Genomic DNA, 23,206 nt, shown 5'->3' on the forward strand with positions numbered 1-23,206 from the left:
CCTCAAAACACTTCCTTCACTTCTTGAGGTCTTGATTCATCAGAACTAAGAGGATTTCTGTGCAATCTTAAGGGTCATGTCAAAAACATGGGGACCGAGGTGCTCTCAGATTTGCTAAACAGGCTTTTTAAAAAAATCTCTTCCACTAATCACTAAGTGGAAGCTGAGCAGTCTAGCTGAAAAAAATCAGTGAACATTTTTGCTACATAAGGAAGGACAGGTCAAGTATATTCTAAATCCATTTTTTATTCTCAGTTACTTCAACAATATACACAGTTTCTAGCAACAGATAATGTACTTACTATACAGGCTTCCCCTCCCCTCCCCACCTTGTCCCATTCCTCCACTTTTTGGTGAACCAAGAATTTGCAGCAGCACAGTAAGTTATTTTTCTAACACTGAAAAACAGACACAAAACAAGGAGACAAAATATATATGAAACTGAACTGGCCAGTTTCAGGCAGGTACAGCACAATAAATAGACATCTTTATTTCAGATATAGTTCGTAAAATTTTACAGCATCCTCTTAAAGTAGTTATCGGTTTCATAGGCATGAAATGCTACAGCACAGTACAGTCAATTAGGTTTTCAGCAAAAGTGGGTTTTGCACAAATCATTCATACGCCACGCTTGAGGAAATTGACACTCAATGCAGAACCAACAATAATGTCAAGATGCAGTTAGGTTTTAACTGGCATTTAACTTAAAGACAAGATATACCTGGGGGTTAGGAACCTAGAAACTTCCTGGCAATGTTATTTTATTTTTGGGTGGAGAGAGATATGGAGCATTTAACTTGTACAAGTGTCACCTGCAATTATAACCATTCTGCAACTAAGCAGGTTTTCTGCTGTTTAGAATAGGAAACTCACCCAAAGGGGCATTAGGTGTTTTTTTGCTAGGAACCCGTGTTTTTGCAGCAGTGACACGATGGCACTAGATGTTTATTCAGTGAAAACTAAGGTTCTTCTTCATTATTGAAACTGTAATCGGAACATGAGCACTAGGTAAAGTAACTAACTTCTCCAAGGTGAGAAAATACTACCCTGCACACTAGAAGGTAACTGAGCAATATTGCCCAAGTGTCCTGCAAGACAAGACTAGCAGAGCAAATGTCCCAGAGTCATCAGCTCTGTAAAATGACAAATTCTCTATATTCTTTACTCCACCACAGCGAGGGGGAAACCTATGGGCTCAGCTGTTGTCTGCCTACAACTGCTATCATTCCTAACCACCAGCCATGCTACCTGAGACTGATGGGAGATGGAGTCCAGTAAAATTCAGACAGTCAAAGGCTCCCCCATCTAGAGATGGGAAAGCCGGGGGGGAAATCAGAAAAATTGAGGGGGGGGACTAGGTCCACCCCCATCCCCCCCCAAAGCTGCCCCCCCCCCAGAAAAACGACTTTGGGGGAAAAATGGATCCCCTCCAATTTTTCCAGTTTTCCCCCAGATCTCCCCATCTCCACCCCCATCCCTACCCTATAACGTTAAGAACTACTGTTCCGCTATTCCAGTGATTGAAATAAACACAAAAATCCGAAGTAAAAAATGTGTGGCTTCCAATTTTGCTTTAATCGTTGCAGTAACTGTAAAGAATAACGCAGGCAAGGAGGCAGAGGAGAGGACAGCTGCCTTGGCCCACTGACAAACAATTATTAAGTTTCTGCCTTAACCCACTGCATATAGGGGAAAATATATATTAAGCTGCAGCACACAGAGATGTGACTTAATTTCTGTATTTGGGGGTGGAGATGATCTAGGAAGAGAGTGGAACCCATTACTAGCTGGAAGCATCCATGACTGTGAGTAATAAATGTAATCCGTATTTAAGGAAAATTTAAGATAAGATGAGCAGAAAGATTGCTGCTGGGCACTCTTTGCCCCACAAGCCTGCAAATTTTCAACACACTGGATGAAACAGGAAAATAGTGAAATAATATTGTAGCTAAGTGATTTTAAATATAGATTTGATTTTTTTTCAGGGTAGCAGCAGCAGCAGCATTAAAGTACAATAAATAAATCCCATCTCTGATGCATCAGAATTGCCTCAACTGAACAGCAGTAATCCAGGAAAAAGGGTTCAAGTGCCCCAATGCCATCTATACATATACAGCAGCATATGTGGGTTTTTTCTCTCTCCCAGAAAAACTCTTGAGCTCCCCTGGTTCTCTTCCAAAGAAAGGGAAACTGCCGGCTAAGAGGTCAAATCTGGTAAAGGAGACTTTCAACCTCAAAGGGACCTTTACAAAACCTGTTTTACGCTCTTAAGCTCAGATTTACACACACAAACACACAGCTATCAAACTAAATGGGAATGTTTTCAAAGACAAAAGGAAGTCTTCAGCGAAGTGTGCATCTTCTATCCATGGAAAAGCAAGAAGACGGAGATGAGGAACACACTCAGTTGGGGCTCCAGAAAAGTCATGACTCTAGTCTTCCAAACTGCGGAACGCATTCTGCATGTCTTCAAAGAGCTGGGCGTAGTCTGCTTTGATCTTTGCCTCTCCATCTTTCACTGGGTCCTGAAATTGGACAGACCGAAACTCAGAAATTGCTGGGGCTTTGTAGTCCATTGTCAGGAAGGAGGTTGCCAGGAGTATTTCCTTCCTAGGCAATTTCTACCCCCAGTGCCCATATATGAGCTTACATTTATCAATACAGTGGTGCCTTGGTACTCAAACAACTTGGAACCCAAACACTGTAAACCTGGAAGTAAGCGTTCCGGTTTGAGAACTTTTTTCAGAAGCCGAACGTGCTCCATTTTGAGTGTTACGCTTCCAATTTGAGTGCCACACTTCCAATTTTGGTGTTACGCTGAGGTCTGTCTGTTTTTGCTATTTTGCATTTTTGTGGCTCTTTTTTGTGACTTTGTGGAACCCAGTTCAACTACTGATTGATTGATTGATTGATTGACTGATTGATTGTGTGTCTGCAGTACACTGTTTATTGCTTTCATTTTATGGATCAATGGTCTTGTTAGATAGTAAAATTCATGTTAAATGGCTGTTTGAGAGGTTGTTGTTAATCGTCTGGAACGGATTGCTTTACTTTCTATGGGAAAGTGCACCTTGGTTTTGGAACGCTTTGGTTTTGGAACGGACTTCCGCAACGGATTAAGCTTGAGAACCAAAGTACCACTGTACGTGGAAGGCATTCTACTGTCCTCTTCCCATTGGATTGAGGTAACACAGTTTTAAACCACTGTCTGGATGGACTAGAAAAAAGCAAAACTGTCAGTGTGGACAACAGCCATGTTCATCCCAGAAACAGCCAACTGCGGCCATGGCAAGACTAGTCTAATCACTGATCTCAAATTGATAAATGAAATATGGCTTGTGACCACTAATGTAGCCCTTTCCTTAAGTTTTGTTATTTTTAAAAGGGGTAAGGATCAACTGGAGACAATTTTAATCTTACTTTATAGCTCATGTCAAACGACCACATAATAACACAATGGCCATTATGCTCATTTGCCTTCAGTAGTAGTAAAGCTCTGCTGGATTAAATATTAATTACCTCTGGTCTATTTTGGTGGAATCCCGCAATGTGTTTTAAGTTTTTACTCTGCTAACTATACATTGGAAGCCGCTCTGGCTTATTTATTGAGTAGAATTCTATGACACAATAACCTGCTGGCAGTGGGAGTGGAGAATGGAATATGAAAATTGCCTACTTCATCTTTTTGTTTTCTCTTAAATATAAAAACACAACACTGCCAAGTTGGGCCTCAAATGCTTGCCAAGTTAAATAGGGGGCATTCTGACAATGTCCTCACGCTACCCAAAAATGGAGACCGCCTAACACAGCCAGGAGAAGGAATCTCGGTTTGTTTTGCTGTAACTCTCCCTCACGCAGAGGACATACCTTGAATTTCATTGATGTGAGTCGGTAAAGAATCTCATTCATGTTCTCTCTGATGATGGCCCAAGTGATCTTATTGTCACTCTGGGCAGTGGTCTCAACTGCTCGACGTGCCATATCATAAAAGGCGATCATGTTGGACAGTATTCCCACTGTCTTATAAAATGGGCAGAACCTAACAGAAAAAAGCAGAGGAGGCTTGCAAGTCCTGTTTGTCTTAAGGACGCATTTGTGAATGAATAGGGTGAGCCTGTGACCTGGACTCAGGAACTAAAGTACTAACCATCACAAAAAAATGGCCAGGCTGCCCAGGTAGGGCAATCAGTGACGATTAACAGATATCCTGGCAGACAGGATTTCTGCTGTAGACCGCCTCCTTCTGTGATGTATGTATGATGTTTCAGGAGGTGGTCTTGGGCTACAGGGTGGGCAAAAGTCTATATAAGGCCTTGCGCACCATTGTTCAGGGTTCTCCTCCCTCCTGCGTGTGGTGAGCGGGGACCCTGTTGCAACAGTTCCTTTAATAAAGATCAGGCTTACTAGCTGCTTTGCTTCTCAATATTCTCTGGGTGGCCCCTGTTTTTTCCTACCAATAGGGAACCCACTTAAGGACTCTATATGGGCTCTGGAATACCCCATAAGGGAAAAGGAGCAGTTTTTCTTATAACACTACCATAAGCTCAACATATTTTTACAGGCTCCAGGGCAGCTAAGCAAATCTGAAAGCTGTTCTTGCTCTTGCTTTCTGGAATTGACATTTTATTCTCGGCAGCAGATGAGTCATGGAACAACAAACTGCTGCCGGAAGAAACCAAAATTCTAACGCCCTTCTTCCCCCATGAAAGTTAACTGGGAAAAGTCTAGTGTAACACTGTCTACTTCTTCAGTGCCCATTTCAGCTCCTGAACATCAGAAACTCTTGTGAAAATAGATAGCTGCAAACCTGTCATATGGAGTGTAGCCATTCTGTTGCAGGAAGTCATCTTTAATGAGCTTGGCAACTTCCAATGTAATTTTGTCTGTTTCTGCCAAGGAAGCCTAGAAGTGAAAGAGACTCGTTACCTTCCTGGCTCCCTGCTGCTCCTGATGTTACAGGTTCATTTTTTTTTTTAAATTCTCCAGTCCACCTGTTACTGAATCATCTGTACGCCATATTTCCCAACTACAACTTCTGTTCCGGCTTCTGATAACTTTTCCACATCTCCAGACGCTTCTCATTTACTCACTGCCAGTCCTTAACTGCTCACTCTAAGCCTTGTTTTGCCAATAAGGGAGAAAAATCCCCTTTGAGAGGGAGCGTATAACTTATAATTTGTGTACCAGCACCTACCACTGTTTTAGATGCTAACTAAACTGTTTTAGTCCTGCCGCTATCCTCGCCCAAGTCCTTCACCCATCCGATTGATGCCAAGAGGCAGGCATTGTCGCTGGACTGTATTGCATTATCCCACAGACATGCCTATAGCAGTTGAGAATATGGAGGAAAAATGTCTCCCCAAAACATCGCTCCCCCTGCCGCTCCTCTACTCACCTTCCCCACCAGCTGGACAATCTCTGCAAGATCCTCCTCTTCCTGCAAGATCTCCTTTGCTTTAGTCCTCAAGGGGACAAACTCTGGGAAGTGCTTGTCATAGTACTCGTCTAGAGCGCGCGTGTACTTGCTGTAGCTGATCAGCCAATTCACAGATGGGAAGTGCTTCCGCTGAGCAAGCTTCTTATCCAAGCCCCAGAACACCTGCCAAGCAACCAGGCTTTTATTCATTTAGTCTACTTACAGACAGCTTGCTACACAATGCGGGTCTCTCTCCAAGCAGTTTGCAATAAGAAAGTCAGAGACTCTAAAATAACCAGGGGTCAAGGTCTCTAAAACATACAGCAGAGCAATACACACCTACAGATAATATTAATAAATCACTACTGATAAAAAAATTGTTTTTAAAAGAAGAAATACTGACTTCTGATACAAACTAAAAACAATAAACAGTATAATCGCATGATCCAGAGATCAACTGTCGAGAAACCCCCAAGCGAAAAAGGCCATTTTTCATTCAGTGTCTAACACCGTCCAACAGTTGACGTACCAACTGAAGCTGACTCCTTGCTGCTGAGGTCATCTAATGACTACAACTGACCTTGGGGGTATCCTGAAACTATGTATAAGAGGGAGTGTAAAGGTAAAGGGACCCCTGACCATTAGGTCCAGTTATGACCGACTCTGGGGTTGTGGCGCTCATCTCGCTTTACTGGCTGAGGGAGCCGGCCTACAGCTTCCGGGTCATGTGGCCAGCAGGACTAAGCCACTTCTGGCGAACCAGAGCAGCGCACGGAAACGCCGTTTACCTTCCCACCAGAGCGGTACCTATTTATCTACTTGCACTTTGACATGCTTTCAAACTGCTAGGTTGGCAGGAGCAGGGACCGAGCAACGGGAGATCACCCCGTCGTGGGGATTCGAACAGCCGACCTTCTGATCGGCAAGCCCTAGGCTCTGTGGTTTAACCCACAGCGCCACCTGCATCCCAGTCAAGAGGGAGTGTAACCCCATCCAAAACAGGAAGTTTCCCAACTCTTGAACCCAGGAACCATTCACCATAAGGATTCAATTTCAGATGATTGGCTCTCACCTAGCCCATCAGCCCAGGTAATGCATGGCCCTGTCACGATTCAGATGTTAAAGAGAATCCCTCAAATATCAGCTCCCTCTCCTTTCAGGTGTCCTGTGACCTGGATATGCGCTACGCCAAACTTCTGTTGCCCTCTAGCTAGGCAGAGTCAGTCTTGGGGTGGAGGGAAGACCCCACTCCCCTTTAATGGGGTACTTGCTAGAGACTCTTGCCCATCAGCCCAAGAGAAGGTAACTCCCAGAAATAAGTGCTGCCCAACCACTAGAGAAAGGCATTTGGCCAAGACCCCGATGAGCCACTGTTGATAGTGGACAACGCTGGGCTAGATGAATCAAGTCACGGGGCTCAGGCAGCAGAAGACCACTGAGAAGTGAAGCTGGCGTTCGGTTAAGGAACCAGAATCTCAGCCTACCTGAACGATGCCCAGAGTAGCAGAAGTAACAGGGTCAGAGAAGTCGCCGCCCGGAGGAGATACACTGAGCACAGATAGGAAAGAAGGGGGGGGGGGGAGAGAGGGAGAGAGGCATGAACAGCAGCAATAGACATTTCATGGGGAACGGCAGTTGTGTGACTTGGCAACTCGGTGCTCGGATTTGCACCCACCACACAACTTCTTCTGAAACACAATCTGAGACGAGGGGATGGGGAAAATACCAAACCCAGATTTCATCCTTGATGCAGTGCTGTAAATCATAGTCTAGCATGAACCAGATGTTGTAGAAATAAGCCCAGTCCTTGGTACCCTACCAAGGGTTAAGACTAATTCAGTGCAGTTACACACACACTCAAGCCACATTTATCATTTTACTCCTTTCTAGACCACAATGAAAATGTATCTATGTGGCGCGTAAGAACTCAAAGCATAACCATGAAATCAAAGCGAAATATTTTAAAGAAGCCGGAACATAGAACGGGTCACCTGGCAAGAAGATTATCAAACACAATAAATGTAATTCAGTAAAAACAACAGATCCACAGCAGTCTATGACTCAGGATCAGATCCACCCCCAGTGACACTCTTCAACTCTTTAGAGCAATGCCCAGTATAAGTCTGGAAGGATAAAGATGGTTGTGTGGTGTCAGAAAATAGCCAAAATCTTGTGACGGAGGTTGTTCCATAGTTGGGGTGCCACCACAGAAAAGGCCCCATCCCCACACAATGTGCTCCAGGAATAGGTAGGACAACAAGGGCCTCTTCAGCAGATCTTGATAGAGGGCGAGGTTGATACAAGGAGAGGCACTCCTAATATTTAAATCAGGTTTAGGGAACCAGCGGCCCTCCAGCTGATCTGACAACAACTCCCACCATTCCTGACCATTGACCAGTGCTGGCTGGGAATGATGGGACTTGTAGTCCAATGACTTGTTGAGGGCCACAGGTTCCCCATCCATGACTTACTCCTTTTTTGAAGCTGCAGTGAAAATCAAGTAGGCTCAGCGAAAGCAGCCGTAACACAGACACATCAAAGCTGCCTGGGTCAGACTAATGAGATTCTAATTGAAGACCTTTATCCTGTTTTGAAGAAGAAGCACAAAGAGATAGGGTGGTTATCCCCATGCATTCTCTAGAAATGGCATGGTAATCCTACAGGTTCAAATTCTGACATGGGTGCTTCATAGTTGGTTCCACTAAAGCAGCTTGCTCTGGACTCCACCTTCTCTAGCAGGTCAGAGAATCAACAAACTGAAGACTGAATGTCTCCCTCTGGCTTTGTCATCCTCCACTGACTAGTCCTGGGCTTGGCCTTCCCTGCCTTGCTTCCTATGACTAAACCCTTGTGCCACATCTGACCCTGACTTATCTATTTCCAGCCTCTGACTTGCCCTCCTTATGTAGCTCCTCGGGAGACAGGGAATGCTCTGCTTTGCACAAGACAGACCTTGCAAACGAAGGACCAAGGGACTTTGCCACACTTACGCTCCCACAATGCTGACGCTCCCTTCCCTCTCTGGGTTCCCCAGACACTTCACTCTGCCGGCCCGTTCATAGAAAGAAGCCAAGCGGGCGCCGAGATAGGCTGGATAACCGCTATCTGCAGACATCAACACAGACAAATGGAAAGTTAGCTTCCCCAACCACAGGAAGGATCAGGGCCTTGTTGGATAAACCTCCCAAGGCGGTCGTCAGAAGCGGAAGGCCTACCAGCAGGCATCTCAGCGAGGCGTCCCGAAATTTCTCGAAGGGCCTCCGCCCATCGGGATGTAGAGTCAGCCATCATACTGACATTGTAGCCCATGTCGCGGAAATACTCAGACAAGGTGATCCCTACAAAAGAACAAGAATTGCAGGTCAGAGGGGGCCGCTAGGGGTGCCTTGGAAGATGGCCGACAATACTATCTCTCCGGCTCACATGAGGTAATTTAGGGGCTGATTATGGGAGTACATCAGCCTCCCGATTTCTTCACATGGGATGGGCACATGTCTTCTGGAATGGTGAGGGGAGGGCGAGGAACTGAGGTAGATACTGAGGTGGAGACAAGGTGCATGTAAAAAAATATCCATGTCAGTCCTCATCCCTTGAACTGCACAATGGGGATCTCTGATCCTAATGAAGGGGCCTAGAGCGCCAGTATTTGGAACAGAGGCCACTGACACTGGGGTGGAGGGAGACAGGGTACCTGCCGAAACTCTGGTCTAGCTCCAAAACCTTCCCAACTGAGGCTCTGCCCAGGCAGTGGGACTGCAGAAACCACAAAGGAGAACCAGTGGGAGGTAATTTACCACAAGCACCAATCTCTTCTACAGCAAATAGCAAGTCTTAAGCACAGAGTAAAATCCTTAATGATAAACTTAAGGACTGTCTGCACTGCCTTTGGCTGAAAAACCAGGAAAGATGCATGAGCCCCAAATAGCCTTTTGTATTCTCAACTCTTACCGGTGTAGATGGAAGCTTCCCTGGCAGCCACAGGCATGTTGGAGGTGTTTGCTACCAGAGCAGTTCTCTTCATAATGCTTTCGACCTTACCATCAACCTCCATTGTCAGCTGCAAAGGCAAGAGAAACAGGACTGGAAATCCACTGGAAAATATGCAGGCAGTAAGAGGCACATTTGACAAAATTTGGAGAAATAACAGGGTTGCAAATTAATTGGTCCAAATCAGAGATGATGATATTTAACTATGATGAAAACAGACAGACAGACAGACAGAAGCATGCACACAAAACCTCCACAGGTAGATGAAGCACCCTGCTCCAGACCTTTGCTATCCGTGAGTGGGGATGAGAACAGAAGGATGGAGGTTAACATACTCAGCCCCCGCTCTCCCTGCTCACGTGTTATGTTTTACATGAGAGCAGAACATCTAAATAAGGCTAATGGCATGAATTCTTCTAAATGTAGGTATGAAGGGTCATCAGCAGACATTGAAATTCAATTACAGCAAGAGTCCTAACTGGACTGCTTCAACATTTCACTTCCAAACTCAGGGCTGCCCTATATTCCTATTCACATGTGCTCCACGGTTTATGGAGAAAACTAAAATGGAATAGTAAGATTACCCCTTATAGCTTTGTTTACTCAATTTAAGTCAAGCTAAATCGACTTGGACATTAATGCCCTCCCCAAATCCACATACTTTGCTTAGATTACAACTGCATTGAGGCACGAAGACCACCGTCTACGTTTTGCTTGAACAGCATTTCCATACCCAATACTGACCTCTGGGAAGTCTCTGAGGACTTCAGACATTTCATTTCCTCGTTCCCCACAGCCTACGTATATGATAACATCACTGTTGGAATATTTGGATAGAGACTGAGAAATCACAGTCTTTCCGCAGCCAAAAGCCCCAGGAATAGCCGTCGTGCCTCCTTGAACACACCTAAAGGAAGAATATAGACTGGATTAGTATTTTAACTCGGAGGGAAAAACACAATGGACAAACAGATAGAAGAGAAGTGCAACATATATTTTAAAACTGGCACAAGCCCCAAGATTTAAAGAGGACATGTTGAATCTGACCATTTAAGGTACCCTGCCCTACTCCAGCAGTATTTAAAATGTCAGAAGAGTAGCTGTACCCTGTGAGCACTCTTAATGAACTTTGAAAGCCACTTTGGAGTGCTTTCAGCTAAAGAGTGAAATAAAAATGTTTCAAAGAAATATGGGTCTGTTATAGCAAAAACAGAAACCTTTGCTCTTGCTTCTATGTAAACTGGCAGTTCGCATGGGCTGTATAGGTTGCTCGTTCTTGCCCAAACCCTTTCCCCTCTATATGCAATGATTTAAACGGAAAACACAACCGAAGACGTGGTTCAGCATTAATAGAAAGATCTTCAGCTTTTTAATATTAAAATCTTTATTGTGGTTTTAGTGCTCTAAGCATTGCACATACCGTTATTCCAGTTATGCTGTCAGTGACAGTTCTACTATACATAACTGGAGAACTTTTCTACTAAAAGAAGCAGCAAAAAACAGACTTTGCAATCATTGTTGCTACTTACGGAAAGAGGGCATCAAGGACTCTCTGACCAGTTAAGAGAGGGTGATTGGCGGGCAACTTTTCTGTGACAGGACGGACTTGCCGTACAGGCCAGACCTGGACCATAGTGAATTTCTCCTTCACTCCCTCAAACTCCAGCTCCAACACAACATCCTGCAAGAGGGAGGTGAAACCAAGAACAAACAAGATGTACTGGAAGCTCTGCTGGCAAAAAGTCAGCTAGGACGACGGCATGCTGCTGACTTCAGCAAAGCAGACAGGAAGCAAAGCGGTCTGCTGGTGGTGGTAGGTCCTGTGTCAAGCCACCTCTGCAAGCTGCCTCCATGACAGCAATTTTGGCATCCCTCAAGCAACCCTTATCTGCCAGGAATTTGTGGAAGTCAGTAGGACTCCCTGGTGGTGGAGAGACAGAGGGAATTTTACCAAGGCGGGTAACCTGCCTCTTCCCTGCCCAAGAGACTGCATATTCTGCACAAGTGCTGAGACAGTGCTTGTAGAATATGGAGATCTGCCGGAAGGTCCACAGTTGTCTATACAGAGGGCATAACAGAGTGCATGGCCTCATAACAGAGCATGGGAGTTTTTCTTGCACATTAAGTGTATCAGTGAAGTTGAGTCTATCGTACCTTCACCACCTCCTTCCCTAATCAGGCCCAATTTTGACACACACACACACACACACACACACACGTCCTGGCTGCTGGGAAAGCCAGCCCAGCCAAGGCAAGAACGCAGGTGCTGGAAAAGGGAGAATGAGAGCAGAGTTTTTCCTCTAGCTCCACTGCCTCCCCCAACTTAAAACACAGACCTGCAGAGACTCCATCATTTGAGCAAGAGCAAAAATTTATGAAATGGGAAGTGTTTCCTCCAGTGTACTACCATGCCAGAAGAGGTTCACACAAAACCCAGCATCATGCAAGGACAAAACATTAAGCAGCGAAGAAAAACTTATTATTTGCAGAAAAACTTACAGATGCGTCGTAATTCCCAGGTGGAGCGATGTATGTCACCGTCCCCCTGTTTCGCGGGGGCAACATGATCTTGTGTTTGATAAGAGAGTTTTCGGTCACTAGGCCATAAATATCACCGCCTGTGATATGACTGCCAACCTGCAAGTCAAAGAAACTGCTAATACTCATATACAGAGGTATTATATGTCCACAGTACGAGATGCGCTAAAAACATTATGGATACCCAACTGCAAAGTGGGTCAATTCAGGTTGGTCAAAAACGCTGCCAAAATACAATCAATAGCAAACATGTTCTCTGTTAACTTACCCGCAGGTTTTTGACAGGCGAGAAGTCCCATTTGAGATCTCTGCTCAGAGCTGTCACATTGACTCCTCGGGGGATGTAAATGCTCTGGGTTTGAGTGCTGATGTCTGACAGAGGCCTCTGAATACCGTCAAAAATGGCTCCCATGATTCCGGGGCCAAGCTCCACCGAGAGGGGCTTGCCAGTACGAAGCACGGGGTCTCCTACAGAAACACCAGCTGAACAACTGGTTAAGGAAGGCATCCTGAAGGGGTGTCCAAGCTAACTAGAAATGTATTAACTGGTTCACTAACCAATGACCCTTCATGGTGGGCCACACAAAACATCTTGCAACGGAACTCAGGTTTCAGCCAACGGCTCCCATTCTGGCAGGGAGAAAAACAATTTTGGTGAGTCAGCAAGTACAGTCGTGTCTTGGTTCTCGAACAGAATGCGTTCCGAGAGTCCGGAACTGGTCGAAAACCAAGTCGCAGCTTCCGATTGGCTGCAGGAGCGTCCTGCAGCCAATCGGAAGCCACGACAGATGTTCGGCTTCCAAAAATTGTTCGAAAACCGGAACACTCACTTCCTGATTTCAATCGTTTGGGAGCCTATTTGTTCAGGAGCCAAGGCACGACTGTATTTTCAGACATTCCAGAGAATAGCAACAAAGTTGTTTCAACTCCAGAGGTCTTTGACTTAACATAAACCATCCCGGAGAGTTTAGCAAGCCAATGTGGTTCTGAAGGTGGGCAGAATAAAGGTTGGTGCTACTTTTTGCCTCCTCCTGGGAAAAAGGAAATGAGTCGCAGGCCATACTAAAATGAACTGTATAATTCTGATAAACCTAGTGTGATATGAGTCTCTCTAACCTTCTACACATAATCCTTGTTTAGCTTACTTGTTTATACTTGTGATTTATTTATTTTTACTATTTCAAATACAAAATACAATTGTAAATCAAGAAAACTTTAATAATAATAAAAAAGAGCTAGGGTTTTGTTTTTTGTTTTTTAAAAAATACAAAATACAAAATGAATTGCTCAGTTCCCCAGGCAGATAGGATTATTCCAAATATGGATGGGGTTCCACTTGCCCTTAGGGATCAAACTAGCAATCTGAAAGTAATGCCAGAGCAAGGATGGTGTTCTGGTGTCTAGGCAATAACTTTGGCCCAGAAGCTTTGGCTGGTACACCAAGTGCACCCACTACTTGAAACCAAGGATCTTGGCTCCCACTGAAGTCATCATCCCGTTTTCATTTTTACTCCACTCAACATACCCCTGAATGGCAGAAATCACACAACAGCCAAAAGGATACAGGTTTCCTCATATACCTGAATAGTTGCCATGTCCCCCTCCAGCCGGATAATTTCTCCGACAAGTTCACAGTGGCCAACTCGTACCAGTTCATACATAGCTGCGCCTGCCATGTTGCAGGCAGTGACAACTAGGGAAAACAAAAGAAAGAGATGAATGCAGGTTCAACTGTGATTTCCCATTGGTAGGTAAAGGTAAAGGGACCCCTGACTATCAGGTCCAGTTGTGGCTGACTCTGGGGTTGTGGCGCTCATCTTGCTTTACTGGCCAAGGGAGCAGGCGTACAGCTTCCGGGTCATGTGGCCAGCAGGACTAAGCCGCTTCTGGCGAAACAGAGCAGCGCATGGAAACGCCATTTACCTTCCCACCCGAGCGGTACCTATTTATCTACTTGCACTTTGACATGCTTTCGAACTGCTAGGTTGGCAGGAGCAGGGACCAAGCAACGGGAGCTCACCCTGTCGCGGGGATTTGAACTGCCGACCTTCTGATCGGCAAGTCCTAGGCTCTGTGGTTTAACCCACAGCGCCACCCGGATCCCTTCCCGTTGGAAGGAAGGGACAATTCAGTAGCTTTGCATTTTTAAATTTCTGCAGATATAGTGTTTGTTTGCAACTGGAAGTAGAGCCCCAAATATTTCTGTAACGCATGAAAGACTCCTATTACTGAAGTGGTAAGGTAACCACGTGTTTGGGCTTCTCGGCTGCGAGTCCTGGAAGACCTGCTCCCTGTTTTGCTAGCCTTTTCCAACTGGCCTGGGCGGGTGGAGGCCGACTTACTAAAGCTACAAAATCTGGGGCTGTTGAGCAGACGAGTGGGCTGAGGTGTCATTTAGGGAGTTTTGTGGGGATAGCAGTTGTTGCTGCTATTGATATTAATCTTCGCATCTTTATTTTAGATCTTATGATTTATATGGAAATGTTCAATTTGGTTCTGTACTTTTTGATGCTTTGCTTTATAACTACTTTCGCCATGTTTGTAATTATTCATTTCCGTTTTGCAAGCCGCCTCGAGAATGGTTTGAACTGTGGAAAGGCGGTCTACAATTAGAATGATGCATGTATGTTCCTTCCTTAAAGAAAGGTGGATGCCAGGAAGCAGGGTTCTAGCCTAGCCTTCTCCCTGGCATGCTACTTTGTAGAGCAATTTTCGTGTGTGTGCAGAGGAGAATACTGTCATGAGGTCACAGAATCATAAAGATGGAAAGCTGGAAAAACCACAAAGTCTAGCAAGAAAGGAGATGGCTGGTGGTTCCTAATGTCACAAAAGCCCTGATGTTTCTCAAAAGCAGGGGGTGGGATCAATCTATGCAGATTTGCTCTTCCTTGAGAAAGGGGGCATTTAAGGGACTCTATCAGGTGAAAGAATGCAGGTTCCCAAATAACTCCTATCATCCTGTCCAGAGCTTTCAGACCATGCCCCTCCTGGACACGACTATGGAAGATGCTTCTTTCTAAGCACCATTTCACTGCTGCTCGTTTAAAGTAGACATACCAAGGGCACTTACCAGGTCCTGAAACTCCAAAGACATAGCCAAAGGCATCCTCTCTGTCTTCATCACGTACTTTGGGAAGTTTGGAGAAATCCATCTTTACTGTCCAGTTAGCTGAGAAGAAGGGGGAGAGAAAAGTCTAGTTTGAATGTTTGGTTAAAGGTAAAGGTAAAGGGACCCCTGACCATTAGGCCCAGTCGTGACTGACTCTGGGGTTGCGGCGCTCATCTCGCTTTATTGGCCGAGGGAGCCGGTGTACAGCTTCCGGGTCATGTGGCCAGCATGACTAAGCCGCTTTCTGGTGAACCAGAGCAGCGCACGGAAACGCCGTTTACCTTCCCGCCGGAGTGGTACCTATTGATCTACTTGCACTGGTGTGCTTTCGAACTGATATGTTGGCAGGAGCAGGGACTGAGCAACAGGAGCTCACCCCGGTGCGGGGATTCGAACTGCCAGCCTTCTGACTGGCAAGTCCTAGGCTCTGTGGTTTAACCGACAGCGCCACCCACGTCCCTTTGTTCGGTTAGCCTACATCAAATCACAGCAAGGCCACCCCACAATTAGCACAAAGTGGAATCCCCCCCCCCCACATTACATGCATTCCCTCACTTTTTGAGTCTGAATCTTGTGTTCTCCCCACAACTGTCAGTTAAGTAGCTGAGTAACTATGTAGGACTGTATACCAAGGTTCTTCTGCATCTTGAAGTGTATACGAAATCTTGCCATGTAATAATCAGAGTGCTAAAGAACTCAGTAAATATTCTTTTCCGTTCCCTATTTTAGCTGCTGATCTCTGTGGAATGCCCTTCTGGCTTGCACTCTTTATAAAGACTTGAGGAATGAGATGATCACCCCTCTCTTATTGTCCATTCCGGGTCGCCTAACCACTGCCACAGCGTCCTTTCTCCTGGCAGATCAAGAGGAGCAGATGACAGCAAAGGTTGCAAGGTTTTTAGCTGGGGCAATCAGAATAAGGTCCACTATTTGACTGCTGATTCAGGAGCCTAAAGTGTGTTTCATATAATTGACTTTTTATTTCTGTTCTTTGTATATTGCACTGCTGTTTTGTTGCTATGGCCGATGGCTGACACAAATAAAGATTCATTCAAGAAGGATATCTGTGAAAATCTGTGGGTACATAATATGCAATCACAACTGCTAGCTCAGCAGCCCTGGAATGTATTTGGTGTTGAGGAAGCTCTCAACACTATTCAGACATAGCTACAAAATAAGTGTGCTTATGGTTCAAACATTTGCTGCAGGCTTCCTTTGTGCTGATCTTAAGCATCACCAAGATAGCCGTATACAACCCTGGCTACCAACAAGTGTTAGAAATTAGCCAAGCGCCAGGTGCGTTTTGCTCCTGGCGTGGGTCCAGTCACCACCACCTGGGAGATCTCTGGTTGCCCGGTTGGCGAATGACATTTCCATCTGGCTGGTCCCCCTTTCTTAAGCAGATGAGCTTATTTATTGCATTTATATACAAACTTTCCCCCCTCCAAAGAATAATTCAGGAGTTACTCCAGAACAGAGGGTGCGGAGAAAAACTATGAATAATTAGTGCACTGTGAGAAAACACTCTGCCCATAAACAAGAAGGGAGTATATTATGGTAACATATTTGGGTTTTGACCCTTTCAGTGGGTTCCTCTTTCCCTTAAACCTGTTTTTAACATTTCCACTATTTTATGAAGCTATCCACATACAAAGGTTACACACTGTTTTGGAGATTAGCAAATGGGAGTTGCAGAGTTGAATACTGTACACACATTTCTACTACATTCTTTAAAGAATTCTGCTACATTAAATTTAAAACACATTTTCACCCATAACATGGCATGTTGATTGCCTGAGATCAATTTTAGCCAAACCAAATAACCATTTTACAGTGCAACGCCTAACAAGAGAGTTACCTTGTTCAGCTCACACTGGGGCGTCCAATATGTTTTGACCTAATGTTTTTTTAAAAAGACTGAATTTTTTGCAACAAAATCTGAAACAGTTTGAAATTAAAATCACATGTGTGTCGCAATCAAGATTCTCGTCCGAAGCAATCGCCCAGAAAGCAATGCATGGCAAAATACTAAAAGGTCCATACCTTAGGGGAAGCCGCAAAAAACTATATCCACAGTCTTATGAAGGAATCCAAACACAAGCTCTAAGAAATCAGGAAAAAGCAAATGATTTGCCTTCCTGGCTCCGAAAAGATAGGAAAGAAGGCATTTCAGGAAGACAGAGCAAAGAAAAGATTGTCAGCTGACCAGATGAGTCATTCATCCCTCCCAAAAAGGACTGCTGCAATAGCAAGTCACGTTGCTCAAGGCCCAACTAAATTTAAAATGTGCTCTTTTTGAATTTCAACACACTCCATTGTGCTGAGGCTGAAAGCAAAATCAACTCTCAGTCACAAGCTGTTTCCGTGCTTCGGCAAGACCCAAAAGACACACACTGTTTTTTGCTATCTCAAGAGCCCATTTATAAAATGATCAAGTCAGAAAATAAAATGCCTCTGTTTTATTGCATTCTTCACTTCTGCAGAACTAATGAGTCACTCTCCAGTCCACTGACTTTAACTGCAGCAATTACCTTGTGGGGCAAGAATGGGGATCTGGAGACCTTATGAAACTGTAGTCCAGGTAAAGGACCCCTAGATAAAGGGGTCCAGTCTAGGTCCAGTCAAAGGCAACTATAGGCTTTTGGCGCTCATCTTACTTTCAGGCCAAGGGAGCCGGCGTTTGTCCGCAGACAGCTTTCCAGGTCATGTGGCCAGAAGGACTAGACTGATTCTGGCGCAACGGGACACCATGACGGAAGCCAGAGTGCATGAAAACACTGTTTACCTTTCTGCCACAGTGGTACCTATTTATCTACTTGCACAGGCGTGCTTTTGAGCTGCTAGGCTACAGGAGCTGGGACAGAGCAACGGGAGCTCACCCCATCACAGGGATTCCAACTGCTGAACTTCCGATCGGCAAGCCCAAGAGACTCAGTGGTTTAGACCACAGCGCCACCCATGTTCCTTTAAGTCCAAGTATGGCAGAAACATTGCCCACACATTCGCTCAGAATATTTTTTTGAGCTGTAAAACACTAATTCCACACATTATTGCAATCATATATGAACAAATGTGGTGACACAACCAGGCACTGGTCCAGACCTGCTTAGTTGCAGCAAGGTGGACTTTATGTGCTTTCAGCTTATACCAAAGAGGGCATCCATATTTTATTACAAAACCTTGCTGCTCATGAGGGGTTGCTATGTAACAAAAGAAGCTGCCCCCTCCCGTTACTACAGTGGCACCTTGGTTCTCAAACTTAATCCTTTCCGGAAGTCTGTTCCAAAACCAAAGCATTCCAAAACCAAGGGGCGCTTTCCCATAGAAAGTAATGCAAAACTGGTTAATCCGCTCCAGACAATTAACAACAACCCCTCAAACAGCCATTTAACATGAATTTTACTATCTAATGAGACCATTGATCCATAAAATGAAAGCAATAAACGATATACTGCAGTTACACAATCAATCAAGCAGTAGTTGAAGTGGGTTCCACACAGTCACAAAAAAAGAGAGCTGCAGAAACAAAAATGCAAAATAAATAGCAAAAGGAGACAGACTGCAGTGAAACACTCAAAACAGAAGTGTGGCACTCAAATCGGAAGCATGGCACTCAAAATGGAGCATGTTCAGCTTCTGAAAAACGTTCTGAAAACCGGAACACTTATTCCAGGTTTGCAGTGTTTGGGTTCCAAGTTGTTTGAGTACCAAGGTACCACTGTACTTTGCTAATAATCCTAATACAAAAATATAAACACTGCCTAAAGCTAAGGAACATCCTGACAACTGAATGACCCAATCAGCAAGCCTGATTCTTCCAAGTCTTTAGGGGAGGATAGCTCTAATTCTCCACTGTACTACCCAAGCTTCCCCTGACCCCAGCCCCCAGAACAGGCTGCTCTCCAGGAAGCTATCCGCAAGCCTTGGGAGCCCACAGGAGTTCCCGCTGGTCTCCCCAGGCTTGCGGATATCTGCCCGAAGCCCAGGGCGCGCTCTGCTGTGCTCCCCAGGTTTCGGGCTGCAGGCTGCTGTCCGCAAGCCTTGGGAGCCCGGCAGGAACTCCCGCGGGCTCCCAAGGCTTGCGGATAGCTTCCTGAAGCCTGGAGAGCGTGAGGAGTTGGTGCACACCGACCCCTCTCGCTCTCCAGGCTTCAGCGAAAGCCTGCATTCGCCCCATAAGATGCACACACATTTCCCCTTCATTTTTGGAGGTTGAAAAGTGCGTCCTATAGGGTGAAAAATACGGTAAATCCAAGCCATCATATACACATTTTGAACCACATTCTTCCTTTAATGACTTCAAGTACAAATTTGGTGGTGTGAACTATTGTGATACAATTGTCTATTATGCATTTTGCCCTCTCCTTTATAATTAAAAAGCTGGTTCAAACTCCCACATAGAAAAAGTTCTCTCCTTCTCCTTCAGCATTCAGTATCAGACTATTTGAATAATTGGGGCTATATGCATTGACAGAGGACCAAACCGTTCTCCTGCAACACAACACTACAGACAATTGTTTCAGAAGAGACCAAACCTAATCTTTCTAGTTTGGTTCAAACTTCGCCCCAACCCAGACACACTAGTTAGATCAGAAAGAATGATTAACAGTGAGTGACTAACAGTGAAACATACATGAATTATTCTCTTAAGTCTATTGCTTGGCTTGAGTTGTTCCATTCTACCATAAAACAAACTGCTTTGCAACTAAAGGAGAATCAATTTTCCCAAGGCAAATTAAGAATTAAGTTGATGGAAAATATTGACGTTACTTCCTCCACTTCTCAATTTTTTCTCTATTGAACTTTATTAAGATAACAGGAACTAGAACTCAAGCAGCTATTTCCATATACAGGAACAATTAATTACACCATAGGAAGCCAGTGGTGTTTAAATGGGGGAGGGGGAATGTATGAACATATTACATACTGCATATTACTGTGCAGTCTTTTTAAAATGAATTTTGGATCACCTGCATAAAGAGAAACTGTACCAAAAAAGGCAGAATATGTTTTCTAATTACGTAAGGCTCTGTTCAGATATTAATATAAAGTAAGATTACATCTATCAATTTAAGAGCCCACATTTTCAATTTCCAAATGCACAATAAGCAAACCAGGGTTTAGAGAAGCTTCTCATCTTTCATTTTCTGTTCTCTCAGCTTAAGCTCGTTCAGACACCACACCAAAATATAGCCAGTGCAAATGATGGATTGCAAGCCTGCCTCCAATCACGCTTCTATTTTTGGATTAACAGGTAATTGCAGACTATGGTTTGTCAATTCAGACTTCCTATCACAGCTAAACATTCTTAGCTGTAGTTTGGCATGGTATAAGGGCTAGATTTAGGTTTGATGAGGCCCTCAGCTCCTGAAGGTAATGGGGCTCTTTATATGTCCAGCTGTCTTTGGTCAACAACAAATTGTCGCTGTTTTTTGTGTTGAATTTATGCTGTATGGTGATTTATGGACCTAATAGGTATCTAAATCCATTTGCACATGCAGAATGCAGGCACCCTATATAAAGAAATGAGCAAACTGGGGAGCAGGCGAGCCCATTACTTGCATCATAGGAGCCTGTTTTTTATTTCATATTTTGGAAATGTACAACCAGGTTTTTTCCCTTTAAATTTTTTGGGGGTCCCCAAGAGAGTAGGGCCCTAAGCTACAGCTTGTTTAGCTTATACGTAAATCCGGCACTGCATAGTATCTGAACTGAACCTGAACAAAAGCCAGAAGATAGAAAAAGAGGGAGAAATTCAGTATTTTGTTTTCATGGCTGCACATGGGTAGTAGCTTGCTGCAGTTCTCATTTATGCACCTCTCCACCACACATGAATTCATTATTAGGCCTCATGCAACACATCAAAATGTCAACCGCATTGTTACGTGAAAGTGCAAACAAGTGAATGAATACAGGAAGCGAGTCTTATTTACAGAACAACAACCCCCTAAGCTCCTCAACCACAGATTCATAACTAAAACAGCCAAGACATAACTGAGGCAAGGATTTCAGAGGAGGGAAATGCCCCACCTCTGTGGTGATAGGAGTTTTCATCCTGTTTTTCTCTGTAAGCCACCTTGAGTCCCATCAGGGAGAAAGGTGGGGTACAAATAAATATGAGGATAGGTTAGTGACCAGCTGTAGGGTGTTTTCGTTTGTTTGTTTCCGTTTGATTACAAGACTTGCCCTACTGTTTGGTGCCATCTCATCAGAAACAAGCACCCAAAACACAAGCATATAAGCCCCCCCCCCCATTTTTTTGAACTGGCCTAGAGGTGAGGACAAACCTGGACAGCATCTTAAAAAGCTGCCGACAAAGGTCTGTATAGTTCAAGCTATGGCTTTCTCAGTAGTGATGTATGGAAGTGAGAGCTGGACCATCAAGAAGGCTGATCGCCGAAGAATGGATGCTTTTGAATTATGGTGCTGGAGGAGACTCTTGAGAGTCCCATGGACTGCAAGAAGAACAAACCTCTCCATTCTGAAGGAAATCAGCCCTGAGTGCTCACTGGAAGGAAAGATCCTGAAGCTGAGGCTCCAAGACTTTGGCCACCTCATGAGAAGAGAAGACTCCCTGGAAAAGACCCTGATGTTGGGAAAGATGGAGGGCACAAGGAGAAGGGGATGATGGAGGACGAGATGGTGGGACAGTGTTCTCGAAGCTACCAGCATGAGTTTGACCAAGCTGTGGGAGGCAGTGGAAGACAGGAGGGCTTGGTGTGCTCTGGTCCAGGGGGTTATGACTAAACAACTAAATGACAACAACAACAACAACATTTGCCAGCTCAAGTATTATCCCTCTCAGTGAAGTCAGTGATTGGATAGGAAACTGACACCCCCCCCCCCCGATTCTTGCCCAGTTTGGAATGGCAGGGCTTTCATTGCAGAGTTAAACCTTGCAGTGGTGCAGCACATCTCTCTCTTCTTCTTTTTTAATAAATGTTTATTTGCATTTTCAAAAACGAGACAAAAGCAAAAATTAGACAAAAAATAACAGAAATACAAAAATCCAAAACTTAAAAAGAGACAATTAAAAAAGAACACATAAAATTTCAATTACTTATTTTCATTTCACTTGTTTCTCAGACCTCCTCACACCTCCCCTTCCTGTATTCCAATTTAAATTATTAATTCAAGAAATCCCATCTCAAGCAATGTGAGACACCCAGTACGGACTCTCTCTGGCCCTACGCCAACAGCCAGGACACGACGGAAGAAGAACAACGGAGGTGAGCAGGGAGGTGCTGAGCTCTGGCTCCTCCCTGGGGGGCGAGATTCCGCCCTCTCTGAGGGGCCCCCGAGAGAAAGGCGCCCTTCAGCCCGAGGGGGGAGAAGGGCTGACGGGGCGGGAATGAAGCCGGTCTCGAGGGAGGGAGGGAGGGAGGGAGGGAGGGAAGGGCGGCGAGGCGTCTCACCTCGCCTCGGTCGAGTGACTGGAGCAGCTCCGCGCGCAGCGACTCAGGAGGCGACCCACCACCGAATGCCGACGCGCCCTTTCCCCGGCGGACTAATCCGGCAGGCGCCCCCGGAAGTGACGCCAGAGCACTTCCCCTCGAGCCTCTCGGGCTTGGGAGGACCTTCTCGCGGCGCCTGCGCGCTGGGCCGCGTCTCTCGCTCCTCCGGGGTGGGAAAATGGCGTAAAGTCAATCAGGGGACGTCGGGGCGTTTTTTTTCCGGCCTTGACGGCTTTGCCTCACAGACGGGGGTTTAGCCCCGCAGAGGGACGAAAAGAGCAGAGGTGCGCATCGTCCGGCCAGAGAACGAGCTTCCGGGTCCGCGTGGCGCGCCATTGAAAAAACTTCCCCGCAGAGGGATGGGAGTGACAGCTGCCCGTCGGGAGAAACCCAGGATTTCATCACAGCTGCTTGAAGGCTAGAGTGCGCCGCCCAAATAAAAGAAGCAGTGAAAGGGGGGGGGCATGTCTTCTTCACCTTCTTCGCTACAATATATTTGCTCAATTTCTCTCGGACTCCATCACCCCTCCCCTGTCCTCCATAATCCCTCAAGGTGTCAAGACCCTAATCCTGTCAAATGGCTCTGATCAGCCTTTCCTCCAGGCAATGTCAGGTGGCAGACTATGCATATTTGGGACCATTGTTTTCTCACCCCCAGGAAGTGTTTATCTGTGCATATCTCCAGCTCTGCATATTCCCCCC

The 23,206-nt window shown here is 45.2% G+C and overlaps 1 protein-coding gene across 1 annotated transcript; it reads right to left on the reverse strand.

Annotated features, from left to right (window-relative positions):
* Positions 1-226: 226 nt before the first annotated feature.
* Positions 227-22,597, reverse strand: ATP6V1A (ATPase H+ transporting V1 subunit A). Its single transcript, XM_079960268.1, has 15 exons — positions 22,466-22,597; positions 15,012-15,110; positions 13,506-13,634; positions 12,210-12,424; positions 11,903-12,040; positions 10,933-11,084; positions 10,148-10,310; positions 9,365-9,473; positions 8,632-8,754; positions 8,407-8,521; positions 6,901-6,964; positions 5,396-5,599; positions 4,808-4,902; positions 3,868-4,039; positions 227-2,525 (listed from the first exon to the last, which is right to left on the reverse strand). Exons 2-15 carry the CDS (start codon positions 15,091-15,093, stop codon positions 2,433-2,435), a joined length of 1,854 nt encoding a protein of 617 aa, XP_079816394.1. The 5' UTR covers positions 15,094-15,110; positions 22,466-22,597; the 3' UTR covers positions 227-2,432.
* Between the last annotated feature and the right edge of the window lie 609 nt (positions 22,598-23,206).

This window comes from Podarcis cretensis (assembly GCF_951804945.1).
Source record: "Podarcis cretensis genome assembly, chromosome: 17".
NCBI classification, from domain to species: Eukaryota; Metazoa; Chordata; class Lepidosauria; order Squamata; family Lacertidae; genus Podarcis; species Podarcis cretensis.

Coding starts and splice junctions, on each gene's coding strand:
- ATP6V1A (XM_079960268.1), bottom strand. CDS start 15,093: ATGGATTTCTCCAAACTTCCCAAAGTACGTGATGAAGACAGAGAGGAT. Junction 10,311..10,932: donor GTCCTTGATGCCCTCTTTCC/GTAAGTAGCAAC, acceptor TTCTTCCTTTAG/GTGTGTTCAAGGAGGCACGA. Junction 5,600..6,900: donor CTACTCTGGGCATCGTTCAG/GTAGGCTGAGAT, acceptor GTTGCTTGGCAG/GTGTTCTGGGGCTTGGATAA.